The sequence below is a fragment of the Podarcis erhardii genome, assembly GCF_964252035.2.
Source record: "Podarcis erhardii genome assembly, chromosome: 10".
Taxonomy (NCBI): domain Eukaryota; kingdom Metazoa; phylum Chordata; class Lepidosauria; order Squamata; family Lacertidae; genus Podarcis; species Podarcis erhardii.
In genome coordinates this window covers 55,851,778-55,873,459 of record NC_138500.1, presented here as the reverse complement: position 1 = coordinate 55,873,459, position 21,682 = coordinate 55,851,778, and the positions used below count along the sequence as shown (strand labels likewise).

General features: G+C 41.4%; 1 protein-coding gene across 2 annotated transcripts in view; it reads right to left on the bottom strand.

Annotated features, from left to right (window-relative positions):
* Positions 1 to 21,682, bottom strand: part of CFTR (CF transmembrane conductance regulator) — an 83,855-nt gene that overhangs the window by 40,483 nt on the left and 21,690 nt on the right. The window contains exons 6-13 of one of the 2 annotated variants that reach the window (XM_081877808.1): positions 20,947 to 21,110; positions 18,653 to 18,778; positions 15,413 to 15,659; positions 11,086 to 11,178; positions 9,483 to 9,665; positions 6,880 to 7,071; positions 2,189 to 2,283; positions 40 to 126 (exon numbers count right to left, since the gene is read on the bottom strand). In XM_081877808.1, coding sequence (XP_081733934.1) covers positions 40 to 126; positions 2,189 to 2,283; positions 6,880 to 7,071; positions 9,483 to 9,665; positions 11,086 to 11,178; positions 15,413 to 15,659; positions 18,653 to 18,778; positions 20,947 to 21,110 — 1,187 coding nt within the window. Of the gene's footprint in view, positions 1 to 39; positions 127 to 2,188; positions 2,284 to 6,879; positions 7,072 to 9,482; positions 9,666 to 11,085; positions 11,179 to 15,412; positions 15,660 to 18,652; positions 18,779 to 20,928; positions 21,111 to 21,682 lie in introns of those variants that run through there. The other variant, XM_081877809.1, reaches the window with a different exon arrangement.

The window sequence follows — 21,682 nt, the reverse complement described above, 5'->3', positions numbered from 1 at the left end:
TATTTATCAAACAAGCAAATATGTCAAAATATACTATACCTTTCAAATATTTCTTTCTCTGTTAACATGTCTAGATAACCGAAAGGGGAATCCAAGAGATATAAATCAGCATCTTTATATACTGCTCTAAATAAAGGACATAAAAATGAAATTAGCTTCCATTAAAAGTAAATGCTAACATTTAATTTATATTTGGAATGTTTGATCAGAATATTTTTCTGTTATTATATGCAATATAAAGATCACCCAGGGAATCCAGTATTGCGATCACGTAGGCTTTATAATCCACCATATTAACATTTAATTTCAGGAAACAATTACAACCTGAATTTTTGAGCACAATGGCGTCTCTGCTGCAGCACCACCGGACCTGCCTTCATCTGCCCCAGTGGCAACAAAATATGTTTCTCGCATAATGGTTCCACAGCCACAGCAGGCACTGTAACCTTCCAACAGTTTAATTTCACCCCCAGTGACGCATTCTTCTGTTGTCTCCCAAGACAGACAGATGCCAGGAACAACCGATACCAAGCACTTATCCATTGATAGGCCACATAAAAACATGGTACTTTGCTTGGTCTTAAATCCTCAGTGATTAAATTTGAATTTTGCCATTATTAGTGAACACGGTGGCAATCATGTTTCTCCAGAATAAGCTCAAAATGCAAACAAGAAGTAAATTAGCCCATGACAGTGCTGTAGACATATTTTCTATCTATGTGATTAAAGAGGTCCCATATAAATGGTATCTACATGTTATACTGGATGTGGTTGGTGCTGTGGGTTAAACCACAGAGCCTAGGACTTGCTGATCAGAAGGTTGGTGGTTCAAATCCCCGTGACGGGGTGAGCTCCCGTTGCTCGGTCCCTGCTCCTGCCAACCTAGCAGTTCAAAAGCACGTCAAAGTGCAAGCAGATAAATAGGTACCGCTCTGGCGGGAAGGTAAACGGCGTTTCCGTGCGCTGCTCTGGTTCGCCAGAAGCTGCTTAGTCATGCTGGCCACATGACCCGGAAGCTGTACGCCGGCTCCCTTGGCCAATAAAGCGAGATGAGCACCACAACCCCAGAGTTGGTCACGACTGGACCTAATGGTCAGGGGTCCCTTTCCCTTTACTTACATGTTATACAGGGGAAGGATCTCACTATTCCAGCTCTACAATTCTATTATTCTATTTCAGTTCTCTTAGTTTAAGTCGTATAACCCTCATCTGAAAGCTGCCACCTATTCCTGTAGTGTATTACTTCAGTTGAAATGGGAGCATCACCAACAATTCTAGTTTAAATAAGGACTGTGTTGCTAGCAACAACTCTGTGCTAAAACCACTACCTCCCGTGTCTTTCCCATAAGTGCTGAGGAAATGCCTGACTGAGTTTGCAATGGGAGTAGTTGCACTAGTGAATAATGCAATGCTGAAAACTTTTGGCAGACATTGCACCCATTTTCAGAAGCAGGGATGATTTCAGACATTATAATAATGGGAACCTGAATGCATTAGCTCTTGCAGAGTGACAACTGCTAGTTACAACAGGGGAGGAAAATGGAGTGTAGGATTATTTCTGATGCCTCCCTTTAAATGTCAGAATTTTGGAAAAGGCTGGAATTTCATACTATCGAACTAGAAAGCTGTATTTGAAAACACTAAAAATTTAGCAGCAATTTTAGGCACCAGAAGTTTTTCAATTAGTTGTAAGAAAGCAACAAGGTTCTGAATTTATAAAACCAAATCCTTACCTTGCATTTGAATGTGAGACTTCCATTAATCATAAGAAATTGCATGCTGATAACAAAACAAGTACAGTGGTGCCCCGCAAGACGAATGCCTCGCAAGACGGAAAACTCGCTAGACGAAAGAGTTTTCCGTTTTGGAGGTGCTTCGCAAAACTAATTTCCTATGGGCTTGCTTCGCAAGACGAAAATGTCTTGCGAGTTCCTGCGGGTTTTTTCCCCTTTTTCCCCCCTTTTTCTAAGCTGCTAAGCCACTTAGCCGCTTATCCGATAAGCCGATAAGCCGCTAAAAGCCGCTAAACCGCGAATAGTGCTAATCCGCTAAGCCGTCAATGGGCTTGCTTCGCAAGACTAAAAAAAAGCTAGACGAAGAGACTCGCAGAACGGATTCTTTTTGTCTTGCGAGGCACCACTGTATGGGCTGTATTTATTAAACACATCATACAATTATTTCAATTCACCTGGCAAGAGAGATCCTGGCTCGCTGGCCACCACTGAGAGTGATTCCACCTTCTCCCAAAACGGTATCATCTTTTTCTGGAAACTTTGAAATGTCCTGTTGAAACATTTTATAAAAGATTTTTTTTTTTTTCAGATTACACCACAGCTTCTCAATTTATATCATATGGAGCAATTCTAAGTCATAAAAATGAGCACCTGAGGGAAAATTCACACAACTTGTTTGCCATTTTAACCAGATCTGCTTGGGAGCAATCTCTCTTTAGAGCTCTTTGCAACCCAATGGGCTCTTCAGAATCCTGACTAATCTAATCATACACAGGATTTGGCCACTTTAGAGCTCACCCCAGCTACCCATCACTTATATAGATGCCAATTGGCTCCAGTCTCCCTTCATTGCAATAACTGCTTAATTGTTTCTAGCCTATGCTTTTTTGTTATTTGGCAAGCAACTAATCCATTAGATGAGCATTCCTCTTCTCCCATTAAGCTTAGTTTATGCAGTAGCCTTTTGTGATGGACATGGCAGACATTTGATATAATGCAGAAAATGTAATTTCCCAGTCATTCATTTAGTGGCATGGGACACAGTTTCTTAGCAAGCACACATGGTGGTCTTTAAGAACTCACCAGCTTCCATCCTGGTGGCTGGTTGCTTTTAATTAAGCCCTAGAAATTATTGCAATCTCTATTTGACTGGTATTATTTTTAATGTACATTCTTGGGTGAGGATCTGTATTTCATTTGGGATAAGACTTTCAAAATTTTAAATACTCCCCCCCCCCACACACACACACTTTTAGGGTAAAATAGGTTGCGATGTTCGCACCAGAGTAATAGGAGATCATCATGCACAGACTAATAGCAGACAAACGAGCACTGCCCATATTGTGTTTCCTCTGGGGTAGATAACAGCACATATTGCTTTGCTTTCTTCCTTGCAGCTCTGCAGTAGAGCAGAGAGGACCACATGCACAATGCTACGACTCTTACCAGCTCTAGACCATGAGACAACCCTCTTACCTTTAAGAATTCCCTCTGCTGCAGGAAAAATCCATTGCACTTTTGAGTAAATTATCTAAAGCAGGGGTCAGAAACTTGTTTAGCAGGGGGACGGTCCACTGTCCCTCAGACCTTGTGGGGGGCCAGACTATATTTTTTTGGGAGGGGGAATGAACGAATTCCTATGCCCCACAAATAACCCAGAGATGCATTTTAAATAAAAGGGCACATTCTACTCATGTAAAAACACGCTTATTCCCGGACCGTCTGCAGGCTGGATTTAGAAGGCGATTGGGCCGGATCCGGCCCCCGGGCCTTAGTTTGTCAACCCATGATCTAAGGCTAATTGTTCTGTAAGACGTTTATCTCCTTTTCCTGCCCTACATTTGTTTTAGTTTCATCTTCCAGTCTTTGGGCTCATTATGCTCTGTTGGATTTGATTAGGTGGTCAGCTACTAAGACAAATACGCTACCAGCAATTTAAACTCTGGTTTGCTTTGTAAATAAACAAAATAATCCTGGGCTTCCTTCAGTTTTTCTCTTTCCTGATTCTCTAAACATTGCTTTGGTTATTTTCTGAATGTTTTTTCCCCTCCACAGTTTCAGCATTAATTTCACTGTGGGTACTTAAGCTGGAGACAGTAGTCTAGTCTGTTCTGTAAGCTGTTGGGACTCTTTTGAAGATAACCTGCTTATCTGACAAACTTAACTATAAAATACCCATAAGGATAAAAGCAAGTCTCATATTTCCTCTGATCATCGACAGTGAGAGTCATATACAAAAGGAGAATCTTGTTAGCATCCAAATCAGAATCCCAATCCTAGTCAGAAGAAAAAAGGCCTTCTTATGTTCACTGGGACTCGATATATGAAGTCTAACAGGGACGCGGGTGGCGCTGTGATCTAAACCACTGAGCCTCTTGGGCTTGCCAGTCAGAAGGTCCGTGGTTCGAATCCCCTCAACAGGGTTAGCTCCCGTTGCTCTGTACCAGCTCCTGCCAACCTAGCTTGAAAGCACCTAGTTTGAACGCACCTAGTTTGAAAGCACGCCAGTGCAAGTAGATAAATAAGTATTGCTGTTGTGGGAAGGTAAACGCCGTTTCCATGCACTCTGGTTTCCATCTCGGTGTCCCGTTGCACCAGAAGCGGTTTAGTCACGCTGGCCACATGACCTGGAAAGCTGTCTGCGGACAAACGCTGGCTCGCTCAGCCTGAAAGCAAGATGAGCACCGTAACCCCCTAGCCACCTTTGACTGGACTTAATCGTCCAGGGGTCCTTTACCTATATGCAATCTAAGGCTAATTAAGAAACATACAAAAATGAGGGGGAAGTTTAGATTGGCAAGCAAGCAGAAGACTGGCAGGCCACTCTGAGAATAGATGGTCGAACTAAATGGGCTTTAGACCTGGTTATCTTCCTACGTTCTTAAGGGGGAAAGTAAGATTGTGAAACAATTTTCTTGAGATATTTCCTAACTTGTATGTGGGTATCACGATTTGCCAGGTTTTCTGAGACCTTTATCAAAGTTCATCGAGGCCTTCTCAACGTCCACTGTATAGTTCTGAGGGAGAAAACTTCATTGGAGTCTACTTCACCTTAAGCTCTCAAGCCAATCATGTTTCTTTAAAGTTTCAGTTGCTCCCTTCCCACCAGCCTTGAGTACAGTTTTAAGATTGTCAAGGACTGTTCCTAAATACTATACTCAGTGCCAGACATAATGCATTCAGCATCCCTGGTAAAATCCTGCATTTGTTTTAATAAATAGAAATATAGGTCCTTTTCTGAGGCCAACACCACAAACCTTGATGGATTTCTGGTTCCATCTCAAATATTTTTGGATAGAAAAGTACCACTAATGAGGTCTTTCAACACTGCAAACACTAATTCAGAGTACAACAAGTAAAATGTTCCACCCTGCAGAATGTGCTTCAATGTATCCTAAAAGGGATTTTTTCCCCCCTCCTATCTCAAAACCCAGAAAGTTATGCAAGCTATTTGCTTTCTCTTCCATCTATGCATAATTGTATTTGATAAAGCTACCTCACACATCTCCTTCAATCCTTCAAGTGAAATTTGATGGTACATTCTTTGGAATGGATTGAACACTGGTCAAAGGAGATAGGGGCTATTAATGATTGGGTTTCCTGACATGAAAACTAATTGAGGTACGAATGGGGGAGTGATAGCCTGACCTTTCACTTTACCTGCACCAAGTAGTTTGCTGCTTCAAATATACATACATGAGAAAGGTAATATAGGTAAAAGGTAAAAAGGTAAAGGACCCCATGATGGTTTAAGTCCAGTCAAAGGCAACTATGGGGTTGCTGCACTCATCTCGCTTTCAGGCCGAGGGAACCGGCGTTTGTCCACAGACAGCTTTCCAGGTCATGTGGCCAGCAGGTCTAAAGTGCTTCTGGCACAACAGAACACCGTGACAGAAACCAGAATGCACAGAAATGTCATTTACCTTCCTGCCGCAGCAGTACCTATTTATCTACTTGCACTGGAGTGCTTTTAGACCACAGCACCACCCACGTCCCATCAGCAAGGTAATATATGAACTATGACTTACAGGTATGAGATGAGCAAGCTGTTCAGCATTCCATATTACTTGCTTAGTATAGCAATGTGATACATACACTTTTACAAATGCTAGTTAATAGACACTTCTGATAAGAATATTTTAAGTGCTGTTACTAGCTCTACATCTTCTGTCTCATCCCTATTCTTTTCCTTCTATTCAGACCCGGAAGATTTATAGCTTACCTGGCTGAGCCATTTGCAGGTTATGCAACACAACCTATCCATCACGAAAACATAATTTCAGGAAATTTCTGCTTTAATTATTTTGTTGGCAAAGCCTGACTTTAATGAACAGACAGACTTTGGAAGTACAGCAGCCTCAAGCAAGAATTGGATTTCTACATTTTCAACAGTCATTTCAAAATTTCAAGATTCAGCCAAAGAGATAACAGACATGCATATACATTAGTATAAATGTTATTATAACATTATTGTGGCTGTTTCCTCTTAACAGAATGCATAATATTTGATTCTTAGATTTACTGTCCTAGTTATGGGACAGCTATATCTTATTATACTTAAAAATTCAGAGGGTTAGTTCTCTACAATGTAATTGAAATCAATCTTGCAGCTGATGACAGGTTCCACAAGAGTATGACACATCTCAGGAAAATATTGTATCGCTGTCCCATTCTCATTTATTTTATCATGCTTTGACTAGATGTGTCAACAACTATATTTCTCTCTCTCTCTCTCTCGCTATATATATATATATATACATGAATTTGATGCCCATATTGACCTTAACTAAATTGTAAGCCCAGTGTTGTTTTGAAATTTTAATTTTACCGGTAATTATAAATACAAGTTGCTTTATGATTTGGACACATTTTAAATCATTCACCAGTCAAGGCTGTGCAATGAGATCTAAGCAGAAGAGGACAGTACCTTGAACAGGGAAATTAAAGCATTAGGGTTCATATAGCCTTGTGCTGAATGAGGAAAATACTGAATACAGTACAGTACTAATAAATTATAAGTGCTTCTTTGAATTTTAAAAATCTTATTCAGCACTTCTTATACAGTACTGCCATTAGCTATATGTACCCCTGCAGCTTTTAACCACAATCACGTACTACAAGCAAGAAGAAAATATTAAAGACTGACCTCTTCTAACTGACAGGCTTTCATGACACTCTTGTATCGGAATTCATCATAGGAAACCCCAAAGATGATGTTTTCTTTAATTGTTCCAGGCATGATCCATGATACTTGAGGGCAAAAGGAAATCCTTCCACTGTGTTTAATTTTACCTTCCAAAGGCTCCAGCTCTCCCATAATCATCATCAGGAGAGAAGTCTGTTATTGAGATTTATAATAATTAACATTCATTCTTTAATAAAGAGGTGTGTACAACAAGATCTAAGGGACGCGGGTGGCGCTGTGGGTTAAACCACAGAGCCTAGGACTTGCCGATCAGAAGGTCGGTGGTTTGAATCCCCGCGACGGGGTGAGCTCCCGTTGTTCGGTCCCAGCTCCTGCCCACCTAGCAGTTCAAAACCATGTCAAAGTGCAAGTAGATAAATAGGCGGGAAGGTAAACGGCGTTTCCGTGCGGTGCTCTGGTTCGCCAGAAGCAGCTTAATCATGCTGGCCACATGACCCGGAAGCTGTACACTGGCTCCCTCGGCCAATAAAGCGAGATGAGCACCGCAACCCCAGAGTCGGTCACGACTGGACCTAATGGTCAGGGGTCCCTTTACCTTTACCTTACAACAAGATCTAGCAGCCATGATATTCTAAGTTTGCAACTTTGTACAATATGTTTATATCAATAAATCTGAAAGGATGGAGTTTTATGTGCATGGTTTGGCAGATTCATTCCAATACAATTCAAAATGCAAAAGGATGAAAAGTCTGAAAATCATCCTTGCAAGCTCAGAAAATAGCCTGTCAATCATAGAAGTCTTTCACATTTACAGAGTAAACCTCAATGCCCCTGTGAATCTCTGATGAGTCAGGCAAAGCATTAGGTGTAAATTAATCATAAACCCAGAGATATGACTATTTGTTCAACCTTGAAAAAGCGTAATTAATTTGTGTAACTTTTTAATTGATCCTATTAATGATTTGGCTTGGTGTGACATTTCCTGCAATACTTCTCTGTAAAACAGTACAAGAGCACAGCTAGTGATTCATTCTAGCTTGAAAGCCCTTCAGGAAGCTATTGATCGCGACTTCAGAATACACTTGCCATGGTTTCTGAGTTAATTAGTAGCTAATAGTAACCTTGTGGCACTTAGTGCACATCAAAGTGGTAAGAAATATGAGGAAATATCATACGTGTTATCAAAGGTACTCTAAATGCAAGCCGCCTTCAGAAATTAGCCTCCATGCATTCCCTTCATTTTTTCTTTGAATGCTGTGAAAGCTAATTTCTAAAGGGGGTCTGCTTGTCACAGAATGCCTTTAGTTAGTAAAACAGTCATAAAACTTTATTTTTAAACTTCTGCATCTCCAACAGAGGTGGGCTTCCTGTGACACAACTTGAGAACTTAGGACAGCGGTTCTCAAATTTTTATTCTGAAAGTGTGGACCAGAGAAAAAAGATTTGAGAACCACTGTCTTAGGCACTGCGGCTAAGTTGTGACTTGATGAGTTAGTTATCGAGAATAACTGGAGTCAGGGCTGGTGCAAGATGCAAAAGCAAACAAAATACCCTTTAAAGTTTAAAAACCTTCCTGCCCTTTTAAATATTGTGTAGAAAAGGTAAAGGTAAAGGGACCTCTGACCATTAGGTCCAGTCACGAACAACTCTGAGGTTGCAGCGCTCATCTCACTTTACTGGCCAAGGGAGCCGGTGTACAGCTTCCGGGTCATGTGGCCAGCATGACTAAGCCGCTTCTGGTGAACTAGAGCAGTGCACAGAAATGCCGTTTACCTTCCCACCGGAGTGGTACCTATTTATCTAGTGTGTGCCATCATGTCTACTTCCAGCCTATCTTTCTGCCGTTAAAAAGAATGCATCATTTAATATCACAGAATTAATCGGCTCCACTTCCGGGTGGGGATGGTTTGCGGTCAGGCCGCCTAGACTCCCACCTCAGCGTGAGGGCAGGACAGCATCCCATGTCATGCTGGGAGAGACCCCGGCCACGTCAGGTTACCAGGTGGCCAATCAGGTCGCTGGGGCCGATTTAAGCCGCGGCGCGACTCTGAGGCGTACCTTTCAGCCTCGCACCACGGATCTCCCACCCTCCCACCCTTTTTTCAGGTTGCGTCACTGGCCTTGCTATGAACTTCAATTGGTCACTGTTGAGGGGCCTGGTAGGACTTTTTCCGTTTGGCAAATTGGCACCAGGCACTTGGTTTTCGCCTACCTCATAGCAATCGTCACAATGGGGGAGGGTAGGTGCGGCCATCTGGGGAATCCAGGGGTGTGGATCTTGTCCAAAGCCTGGGGAGGGGCTAGGGCCATGCCACGACCCCAGCAGGAACCCAGGGTGCTCAAGTCGATCCACATCGGCAGGGCTCCCCCTACTGGTGGTTTACCTTTACCAGATTTCCTGCAAGGCAGGCAGGAGTCAGATATAGTCTGTTGTTGCCAATGCCTAAGCCAATACCGCTCACATTCTGTAACCAATAAAGTTGTGGCCTAAATTTTGCCCGTTAACATTAACCTAAAATCTGTGTCCTTCTGTCTTTATTCTCCTGGGGGGGTGGCTTAGGGGGCCTTGACATTCAAATATTTCAGCAGTCTGCCATCGGTACCTTTCCTGCTCCAGTAGACCCTGCAACAGCCAGCATCTCTCCCTTTTCAATTCTGAAGCTGATGTCCTTAAGGACAGGAGTAAAATGAAGTTGGAAGTTGCTGAAGAAGAGACCATCACTAGCAGTAGATATTTTCCTGTTGCCATTTTCCTGCTGTGCTTTTGCAAAGAACTCCGCAGATCCCTGCAAACAGGAAAAGCAAACGCTCAGAATTATAGAGCAGCAACAAGGTCTCTGTGCATGCATAAATGAGTTCTCTAAAGAAAATGCTTTCATATTACGTATCTGTGTTATTATTGCATTAAAATAATTCCATATGTTCTGATGTTTGCTATTTTCAATGCTGACATTTTGGAGATGGACCCTAATTTAAAAACTGTAGTATATTTATTGTATATTCATCAAGCTGCTTGTTTGTGCTCCTCGTACAAACACACCCACCCACCCAAAGACGAACTTCTCTTCTTCCTTGCATTGAATTCCCACCCTGTCACATCACCTGCATTTAAGCAATATCGCAGCATGGTTGTCAACTATGGCTTACCAGATTTCACATATCATCTGGAAATCATAACTGGAAATGGATTCTGAGTTGGAAGAAAATCTGGCTTAACTTGATGTTAACTGCTAACCTTGGTGTTGAATATCCACAGTTAGTCGGATATATGTTCTGATATTAATCAAGCAATTTCATACTCTATATCAAAACCCGCCCCAATCCCTCAAATTGGTATGCAAAGGTGAATCAAACTTTTTTTTTTTTTTTAAAGTTATTATGGTCCATTATTGGGGTTTTCAGGGTGGAGTCTAGAAAAATGAGTGTTTTTCTTGGAAAGCTTGGATAAAGGGAGAGATGAGGAGGCAACTTCTCTTCCCTTTTTCCCACCATCTGCCTTTGTAATGAGACACTGGCATGTATTAAAAGATGCACCTATATTGCAACATCAGTCAATATTTATATACCATGTTAGTTGTATGGTGTAGTGTTGAGAGTGTTCCTCACATGGCAATTCAGCTACCTGTGTGGTCTTAGTTGGGCCAGTAGCTATATCTCAGCCTAACCTCATTGACAAGATTGTTGTGAGGATAAAGGATGGCGTCTCAAGGGGGAGGGAACCATGCATGCCACCCTGAGCTTATTGGAGGAATGGTGGGACAAAAATTAATTAAGACACCAGATGATTTTAAGGATTTTTTGAGGTGGTTGTTTTGCACAGAACACACAAGCTAACTGGTAAAAAATGGACAGCAATATATCCTGGAATTCTTGCAACCTCCCCACCCCCCCACCCCACCAGTAAGCTTTCCTGCATTCATATTGAACTAATTAATGCATTAGGTTTGCCATGGTTGTTTGTGGTGGGGCACTTGTCCCTTCTAAAACTATATCTGATGCAGAAATTCATCAGGTGAAGCTTTATGCAGCATGGACATAGAATAACAGCACATTCTTCACCTGCTGAACATCAGCTTGTCCTGTAGTTATTAAAGGCACATGAAACAGTTAATCTAATAATCTAATAATATTATTATTATTAATAAGGCAATCCTTTTAAAAGAAACACTAAGAACTCAGCAAAAACGATCAAAATTTCAGATTTACCTCATCCCAGAAGGCTGTTACCTTATCCAGTTCAAGCCCTGTGGTTGTTAAATTATATTCCAGAGTTTTGTATTCTTCTTTTTGCAAGAAATCCTGTAAATTTAATTTAAAGTTTTTCAGGCACAAATACATATAATGCAGCATGCTAAATTCTGACCACAGAACATGTCTTTTAAAACATTCTCTTGTTCCGGCACGAATTACTTTTAATTAAAAAGAAGGCGGTTGTTAATGGGCAAAGTCTGTCCACTCCAGTGAATATTCATCTTCAGATGGAGACTCCCAACATAACATGCAAGTGAGATGGCAAGATCATCATAACTGCACATATGAACCCTTTGCCACCCTTTGTTTTTGGTTCCTTAATGCTATCTCCCCCTCTCCACCTATCAACTTAAAGACCACCAATAAAAATTTAACCTTATGCTTTTGCACTTGAGTGTAACTGCAGGTAGATCTAAACACAGGAAAAACCCACTATAAATAAGTCAGAAATTAGATCGTTTTAACGAAAGAAAAAATCTCTATGGAAAATCACGTTTTAACATTTCCTGCTCTCTGCCGCCATCTGGTGTTGGGTGTTTATAGCGCATCCAAATCATTGTTTCTTTACTAATGTATCTGAGTCCTGCATTTACAAAGAGGCCCTGTCCTGTATTACTCATGCAAAGGGAAAACACAAAGGCAATACAAAAGCACTTTGAACTGGGCCCAGAAACTACCGGTAATTGGTGTTCTATGCTCAAACTGTCTTGGCCCAGTGAGCAACCTGGCCGCTGAATTCTACACCAGCTGAAGTTTCCAAACCATCCTCAGAGATAGCCCCGTGTATAAGATGTTGCAGTAATCTAACCTAGAGGCTATTAAGGCCACCTGAGCCTCGAGCAACAGCAAGAGATTCAGAAGTTCAACCATCTGAGTACCCACACCTTCAGAGGGAGTGCAACCCTTTCAACAGCAAGCAACTGCCCAGCCAGCCAGCCTAACAGTGTCTCAGCCTTATTTGGATTAGGCTTCAGTTTATTTGCTGTCATCAAATAAAACAAGCGATCACTTTACATATACTCTGAAGGGGGTGCAAACTGCAAACCCATGAAGGTGCACTCAGATGGCTCCCTGCACGCTTGTAATCAGCCTTAAGGTTTATGTTTGTATCCTCTTGACAGCATATCTGAGCATATATGTAGTGCAGCTAACAGCAGTTGGGTATTAACTATTCAACACATATTTGCAGTAATAAAGTCTTTCAGCCAAATCTTCAAACTAGGTGTTTCGGCCTGTAAATGCTTAGAATGCACAGAGATGGTGCCATTCCACATTCCACATTTTCCCCATCATTTTATCTTGGTCTAATCCTGAAATAAATGTTGAACCTGGATCTAGACATCACCTTCTAATATCTGGTTGTCACATGCCTGTCCTCAGATGCCCTTGGGCATGGCTATTTAAACAAAAATTATCGTGACAATTATGTTTTCCTTTAATGAAATAAAAACACTTTAACTTTGAAACACCATTTCCAAAACAGAGTTGGAGCATATAATTGTTAAATGACTCAACAGCTTCTCATTCTGCAAGTCACACCACAAAGAAAATGGTCACTTCCAGGGGTTACAGGGCAAGCCAAGGTTACATAGGGCAGGAAAGTTTACTGTGGACACAGGCCAGCCCAAAGTTAAACAAGTGGCACCATTAGCCATGGATTCTGGGACCCTCGCTGGGGACGCAACTCACCCCCCCCCAATGGTTCTAAACATTTGTGTCACTGCTTGCAATACCATCATAATGCACCATATTGCCTTAAGTGAGTTTAAAATGCAAAATTGCACGTACTCCAAGCATTATTTTTATTTTATTAGGGTTTGCAAGCTGTTTTTTTTTTTGTTTGCTTGGGATTTTTTGTTCTAATATTTGGAGAGCAGCAGCAAATCCACTCTCTGCCTTTATGCTTTGAATGGGTAGAATGGGCCAATGCTCACCTCCCTGACTTTCTGTGTTTTCGTTTCTCTCTAATCTGTCACCTTTTTTTGTCTATGAGAGCTAGGAGGCTTTTTTTTGTTGTTGTTATAATCTTATGTGCACACACTTTGGAATAAGATCTGTTGAACACAGAAGGATTTATTTCTGTGTAAATATGCACAGGATCCAGTTATACCATATATTTTTGTCGATGGATGTGGTAGGGTGAGATGAGAAAAGGTTTCAGTCATGCACAGGCTGTCGCTGTACTCAGAAGACAATGGGCACTGGAGGGGAGATGCAGAGGCTTGATGCTGGTCGAGGTGAAGAAAAATTGAGCTATCCTTCCCAGCTTATTCCACAGGTGCTTTCATAAACGTCATAATGCATAGTTGCAAAAAAGGAACTTAGTCAGATGTCATGATGAGAATACTCAAAAGCAAAAGGAAGATCTTGGAGGCTAGATAGTCAACATGAATAGAAGGTAAAAGGTAAGGTAAAAGACCCCTGGATGATTAAGTCCAGTCAAAGGCAGCTATGGGGTTGCAGTGCTCATCTTGCTTTCAGGCCGAGGGAGCCGGCGTTTGTCCACAGACAGCTTTCCAGGTCATGTGGCCAACATGACTAAACCACTTCTGGTGCAACAAGACACTGTGACGGAAACCAGAGCGCACAAAAATGCCATTTACCTTCCCGTTGCAGTGGTATTTATCTACCTGCACCGGCATGCTTTTGAACTGCTAGGTTGGCAGGAGCTGGGACAGAGCAATGGGTGCTCAGGCCGTCGTGGGGATTTGAACTAATGATCTTCCGATTGGAAGCCCAAGAGGCTCAGTGGTTTGGACCACAGCGCCACCCTATAATACCACCCATCTGACTGGGTTGTTGGGTAGCTCCCAAGAAAATATAGTAAAATATATACATAAGTAAAGCCCTGCTGGATCATCGAGTTGAGCATCTGGTTATCACAGTGGTTGGTAAGACATCCATAGGAAATCTGGCATCACCACTCAGTGATTCTGTTGAGGAGCCTGACCCTTTTGGGATTTCTAGCTTGTTGGACTCTTTTTGACATACAGAGTGACACCATCTCCAATACACCCTTGCCTGTCCTTCTTATGGAGATGACAGCATCCCAATGGCACTCTCCATTTCCCCAGGTTTCTGCTATGTACAATATAGCTATGCTTTCCTGTAAGACCAATAAGAACTATAAGGTCAGGAGTTAAGACTGCTTGCGAAGTAGCGATTGAAGAGCCTTTAGCAGATACTGCAGATACTGCTTCTACATCAAGAGTTGAGGTAGCTTGTGTGGATGTAGGAATGTAGCCACAGATACAAAGAATCAAGTGGATGAGGGCTTAGACACATCCATTGTGTGCTTTGCTTCTCTATGGAAGTAATACACCTGACCATCTAAAGACAGTGGTTTTCAACCAGTGTACCATAGCACCCTGGGGTGCCTTGAATGATGGTCAGGGGTGCTGCGAGCAACACTGGCATCTGTCTCTCTTTCCCTCCCTTTTCTGATGCTCTCCCCCGTCTCTGCCTCCCAAAGGCTTGAACAGCTGTTTATTGCAGAAGCCCTGGCAATAAGCTCTGCAAGTGAATGGTGCCACTGAAAGGCACCTCTCTTTGGGGCAGGAGCAGCAGCAAGACTGCCAAGGAGAGGGGAGAGGAAGCTGAGGCAACACTCCACAAAGGAAGATGTTCAAAAAAGGGTGAGAGGCTGACAGCTCTGCAGAAAAGGGGTGACATAACTGGGCTCCTGAGCCCCATAGGGGTGCCATGGAAATAATGTAGTGGGTCAAGGGAGCTGTGGACTCAAAAAAGTTGAAAACCTCTGATCTAAAGAGATGAGGCAATAGGACTAAAGAGGTCTAGCAGTTAACTTGACTTTCCGATTGAAACCACTGTAGACTGCTTTTCCACTCTGATGAAAGGGATTTTTCCTACAAAGTAGTACTGTATACCGAGGACCTTTTCTTGCCCGCAAACAAACTGGTCCATTCTGCAGTCCTATACATACTTACCTGGAAGTAAGCCTCATTGAACTCAATGTGCTCTACATGCATCAGATACAGGCTGCAACCTTCTATAAACTTGAAAAAAAGTAAATCCCATTGACTCTCAACAGGCTGCCTGAGCAAACATTTGGAGAACTTCAGCTGAAGTCAGCAATGATCTCAGTCAATTGACATTTTCCTCATAATAACAGTGGAGAAATACATCAAAACGGCTTCTACGAATAGCATTTAATGAAGTGCAATAAAATATTGCAATGTACTTTCAGTGATAAATTGGCAAGATAATATACTACAAAGGATTAGCTTCTATTCCTGTAGGGAACTGGGTTTATGTATTGTACCTGTATTTTGTTTATTGCTCCAAGAGAATCATACCATGTCTGCACAGCCCAAGGAAACTGCCTAGTGACTGCCATTCGAAGAACAATGCAAAATGAGATGGTGGTAAATATTTTCCTGAGAATAATTCCGTAGATCAGTGCGTACGGAAGCACAGCCAAGAACACCACGAAAAATCCAGAGAAGAAGAATGCTGAGCTATTGAAATATCTCACATAAGCAGCTTTTTGGGTCAGCTTCAGTTCAGGTCTGTCAAAGAGAAAAGCAAAATGTGAAAGTTATTATACCTGGGGAAAGGTATGCCACCCTAAACACAGAAGCAGTTGGGGCTGCAAATAAATGCTTGGAAAACAGTTTTAGCTCAGAATGTGAATGAGGGTGGCACAAAAGTGCAACAACCAGTCCTTCGGTATAAGGTACCCCTGTGGTGTAGGTTGAGCTGTGAAACAGTGATTGGCCCAAGATTGCCTGGTGAGCTTAGGAGTTTGAACCTACATCCAAGAATTCGGATAGGAATTTGAACCTATATCCAAAACTCTAACATTCACACATTTTGCACAGGTCAACACTTCAACTAAAAGGTGTGTTAAATCAGAGCTGCACATTTGGAGACAAGGGAAATCCCTAAAACTAGTGCGCTACTAGTAGCAACCATCTAGGTGATAGCAAACTATGACAGCAATGTTATTTGCATGTGTTCTGCCAACGAATAGCTAGAGATCTCAGAAAATATCATAGCCCAAAGAGTTTGTGGATAGAGCAAATGTGACATTTTTTGCAAAAATCTGGGTATGTCTTTACACAATGTGACTAGGATGAAAGCGGCTTTGTTTCCTTGTTCTTGTTTCTTTTTCTTGCAAGTGATTATACTGCATCTGCAAAACCATGCAGTTTTGAAGAGATTCTAGACCTAGAGACGACAGACTAACTATTGTCCAAATAAGCTGAGAATTTTTATTAGTTATCTTCTTGGTTTGCTTCTGTAGGGTAGGTCAGCAAAGAAGCACAAATATCATGCAATTCTGAATAAAAGTGTTTAGGGGGGGAGAAAACTGCATTCACAATGAAATTTTTAAAAGCAAAAAAAGTCCCGATGCAGATGTTAATAAGGAAAAGGAACAGCTGCGTAGCTCTACATGCTTGGATAAACTGCTTCATCAAAATCTGCAGCACTTTGGGAAATTTTGAAGCTCTTTATCAGCTTATTATACTCCAGACTCATAGAAATCTCTGTATTGTACAATAGTGCAATAAAATGAGAGCCGTGGGTTGAGCTTTGGAGCACCCTTTACCCCAATGCAGCACTGTAGCAATAAGAGGTTAATCATTCAGTGAACACATACATCATCAGGGCTACATTGGGATTCAGTTCCCAGAGAGGCCCTGGCCTGTACATTGCTTGGCATGGGAATGGAAGAGATCTCCAACACTAAACCAGACTGTGGAAATGTAGAATTCATTGCATGGCCAATAAGACAGCAAACCAAACTGAGTCTTGGCAGCTTGAACCTGTGGGGGAGAAAGGACAACTCTTTGTCTCCAGTTTACAGCCCAAATCATGACTTTGATAGGATTTCAAAAGGAGGAGACACTATGCAGATTACAGCCTATATATGTTAATGGTTAGAGTCAGAATGAACAGGTCCCAGTCAGAAACGGCACACATGTTTTGGGAGCACGTGAAATCAGTGGAATGTGCTTCCATCTAGGCATGCTTAAAGCTGAGGTGGAAATCTACTAGCTGGTGAAACAGCAAAAGTATATGTTGGTGAATAATTTTGAGAAGCAAAAACAGGGAAGTCAAACAGAGTTTCTCAAAATACAAAATAAATCGGCCAGAGAATTAACGGGAAATAATTTTTAAATGGTCAAAAGATACACTTTCACAAGCAAGGTGTCCCAAATCTATAGCAAAATCTGAAATTGATAAAGATCAATCAGCTACTCTCTTTCCCCCCCATTACATCTTTTGAAGGTAAGCATCCAATATGGATTGTTACACTGATGATTGATTAATGAAAGCGAATGTGCTGTTTCTTCTTACTCCTTCCCTACCATATTCTTGCGTTCTGTACCTAAAAATTATAATTTCAAGGAACACCAGATTCTAGGCTTGCGCTGAACTTTCTTCACTCCCTTTCTTTAAGTTGGCTCTAACATAGTACAACTCTTTCTGGTTTCTAAACATTTTGAGCCCCTGCTAATTCTAACTGAAATGCTGCAATGCTGAATACTGCTGCTACTCATATTTAACACTCGTACACAGTGTGCCAGGCATTAAGGCTACAGGCTGTTTTTTCTTCTAAAACAGAGAAGGGACACACCCAGTACCACAATCAGTTCTGTATATCAAACAAGGGGAGGGGGAATATTTTTTAAAAAGGAAAACACATAGTAACCATATAATAAATAGTTACGGAAACAAATTGCCTAAGTTCCGTATGCAATAGACCAAGATGAAAGAGCTACAAAACAATCCAGTTACCTGATTATCCAGTATTTAAACATTTAGTGTTGGCATCGAGGACTGATACGGGTTTTTTTAGCTTTGTGCAGGGTTGGAATGTGAAACAAGAATGCTGAATAATCTGCATTATTCATTTCTGTGGAGGACTAGCCTCTTGGAATTTGAAATATTTTTCCTGTTCTGTCAGATACTGTAGGCCAGAGATGGCCAAAAATGTGGTTCTCCAGCTCCTTCCATCCCTGACATTTGGCCATGCTGGCTGGAGTGGATGGCCAACAATATCTGGATGTCTACAAGTTCTCCACCCCTGATAAGCATACCAAAATGCAAACTTTTATTTTAAAGATTAACCTTGGCCATCACATATTTTCTAGAGCTTTAGTTTCAGTCCTCCAAAACAGCCTGACAGCCACAGAAAAATAGGGGTTGAGATCATTACTCTTTTAAATTTCCAAATTTTCCCCAATTTACCTTATAAACTCAGCTCTATCTTCCAGAGGTAAAGCCTTTGCTACACAGCCACCCAAAAGAATCACATTTCTACTACTTAAATTTGTAAAATGCGCAACACAATAGTTGGACAGGCAGCTTAAATGCATAACCCAAAATGGCCCAATACATTTCATTATAGGATGAATAGGGCTAAAATAATTTATCTCGTGTGCAGGGGATTAAAACTTTAGGGAAGAGCAAAAATATCCTGTTTAATAAATCTACCAAATAAACCCACAGGAATAAAGATTACATGGACAATATTGAAGGGGCAAATACTTACTGGCGCACACTTTCAATCATGTTTTCCATTGCATTCTCCCAACAGTAAGCTTTGACTGATTGTATATTCTCAATCATTTCTGCAGTGAGTACAAGTCTCTCATTGATCTTTCCTGCTCTCTGATCTCTGTAAAACAGATTGACCCAGTTATGTTTAGTACCTATCTGTATATTCTTGATACCTTTGGAAACATGACATAGTCTGGGGGGAAATGAAGCTATTTTCTGAGTTCTTCAGAAAATACATCAGTTGAAGGAGTATAATTGCCAACAGGACCCAACTCATCACCAGTTTGAACTAACCAGGCAATTAAATGGCTACTGGCCTGCAGCTTTTATAATTTGTGCATAATAATAAAACTAAATTATAACAATCTTCCAAGTTAAGGTAAAAAGATAGACTTGGCACATTTGCTTCCTTTAGAAATGAGATAAATCCAAAAAAACCTTAGAATTGCTTCGTAGGAACAAGGAGACCCCCTCCAAATTTTAGAGCAATTTTTTATTCTTCAACAGATTCACATTTAATGCTATTTCTTTTCTTTTCTTTTCTTTTCTTTTCAAAGTCCACCAGGTTGAATCAAAAGGTGTTCTAAGCTTCTATAGCTCAGATGGTCATTTGACTTTTCCACTCCATAACTGTCTCCATCACCAATAGTTTGACTGCATGGGGGGGTGGGGATTCATAGCATCCCCTCTCTCACCAGGACCAACCTCCCATATGTCACATTCTGCAATGGCCATTTCTCCTGGTCACTGTGCAAGTTCATTATGGAACATTATATAATAGCCCTTGAATTTGCATCTTTTCCTCTTCTCTCCCTGTTCCTTTTTCCCTAGAATAGCTACCTGTGTTAGCAAACTTTCTCTGGTATATAGATAAACCCAACCTCACAGATCAAGCACCTGGGTTGATTTGCAGCAAGAACTGAGAGTACATATATTCTTTGGAAAATAATAATTCACACCTGTTTCTGCTTGTAGTAGCTATTGGTCATGTGTGTGTGTGTGTGTGCGCGCGCGCGTGCACACACACGTGTGTGTGTGTGTATCTTGTACATATAAAACGCAACCCCCAACATTCCATCTATGCACCTCTGTAGTTTCCCCCCTCCATATATAAGTAGATTATTATTGCCATTGTGGAGAAAAGTAAGGCAATATACCGTATTTTTTGCTCTATAAGACTCACTTTTTCCCTCCTAAAAAGTAAGGGGAAATGTGTGTGCGTCTTATGGAGCGAATGCAGGCTGCGCGGCTATCCCAGAAGCCAGAACAGCAAGAGGGATTGCTGCTTTCGCTGCGCAGCGATCCCTCTTGCTGTTCTGGCTTCTGAGATTCAGAATATTTTTTTTCTTGTTTTCCTCCTCCAAAAACTGGTGCGTCTTGTGGTCTGGTGCGTCTTATAGAGTGAAAAATACAGTAATCATGGGTAAAGTTGTGGTTTGTGCAAAATCTGCCCTCCATTCCTGATACTGTGATCCAGCCCTCAGTGACAGGAGTTTTTGATAGATTTTGGCAGAGCTGATGATGCTTGATAACTCTGTTCTGGCTGGATCAACAGATAAGGCTTTGTGGCAGCAGAACTTGCTGGAGTGATCAGGAGACTGTGGAAAGACACTGGTGTTCAAGTTGTTTTGACAGATCCAGCTTAATGACTCAACCTTGAATGACTTGAACAGCATAGCCCAGTTTAGACATTCCTCTTATTCCAGGCCTTTGCCTAATTAAACAGTCTATGATCTTTTAAACTGGGTGTCATTTGTATTTGTTATTATGCTATATATTTTTGTGTCTTTATATTGTAAACTGCCCTGTGACCTTCAGATTAAGAGCAATATAAAAACCTAACAAATAAATATCTTAAGTCATTGTATGTTGTAAACCAACATTGGTTTCATTAACAGAAGGATCATATGAAAATGTGTAAATTAATAGCCGAGTGAATTAACAATCATTAATGCCTATGAAAACTTTGGTTCCTCTAAAAACTGGAAGTATGTTCATGCCTAGCTTTGGATTATTCCCCAATTTACAAGTATTAAAGATATTCCCTCCAAATGTAAGATCCAATATATGGAAATATAAGATCCAGTATATGGAAATGTACGATCCAATATATGGAAATGTAAGATCCAATATATGGAAATGTAAGATCCAATATATGGTATAAACACATACAATATGAGAGCCCTGTTAATAGCAAATTGTTGGCAGGATTTATTCAGAATCTGTCATTAGCAAGCTTTTAAAACCCTTAATATTTGAAAGAAATACCCGCAATTGCTTTGTCACCTGTATTTCATCATCATTCGCCCTAGCCAGGCTTGGAAAAGGGCAACAAGAATTAGGAAACCGAGTCCACAAAATGCCGAGGCCTGCAGCATCTCACAGAGAAGTCCCATCAGCAGCAAGACTTGTAAAGGTGCAATCCACACAAAATGAGCTAAAGCTAAACCCTGGGGAGGAAAATCACAGCATTGCTCACTGGTAGTATGCAAAGATAGTCACAGGCAAGAGGGGTGGAGAGTTCTAGGTTTTTCCTTGGTTCCGCCCCGCATTCTCCTGAGTCTCCATTCCCATGTCCATCACTGAGCTGATTTCCTCAGGCAGGACAAGAGGTTGGACCAGGTTTATTTTTTCCAAACCTGGGCCTACTCTCTATTCCCCTGTACTGAACATATCCAGTCTTTGAGAAGGAGGTAAGGAGTCCTTCCCACACAGTTCCCAAGTCACCCTACCTTGGTCTGGCTCTCTCCGAATAAATGTATTCATAATTTCATTCACGTATTACATCTTGTGTTGAGGGAGCTCTGGCTGGAGTTGCCCTGACCTCACTACTGCCATGCTCCACCCTATCCTTGCAAGCATAGTGCCACACCACCCACACTAACATGCTCTTGCTGTTTTCCCTTAGTATGAAAAGAACAGCAGTCATCCCGTAACCCTATGCAATAAGCAAGGCACAATGGTGGATTCTGCCTTCAAACTCATACTCTGTCAGGGCTGGCCTAAGGCATTTTGCTGCCTG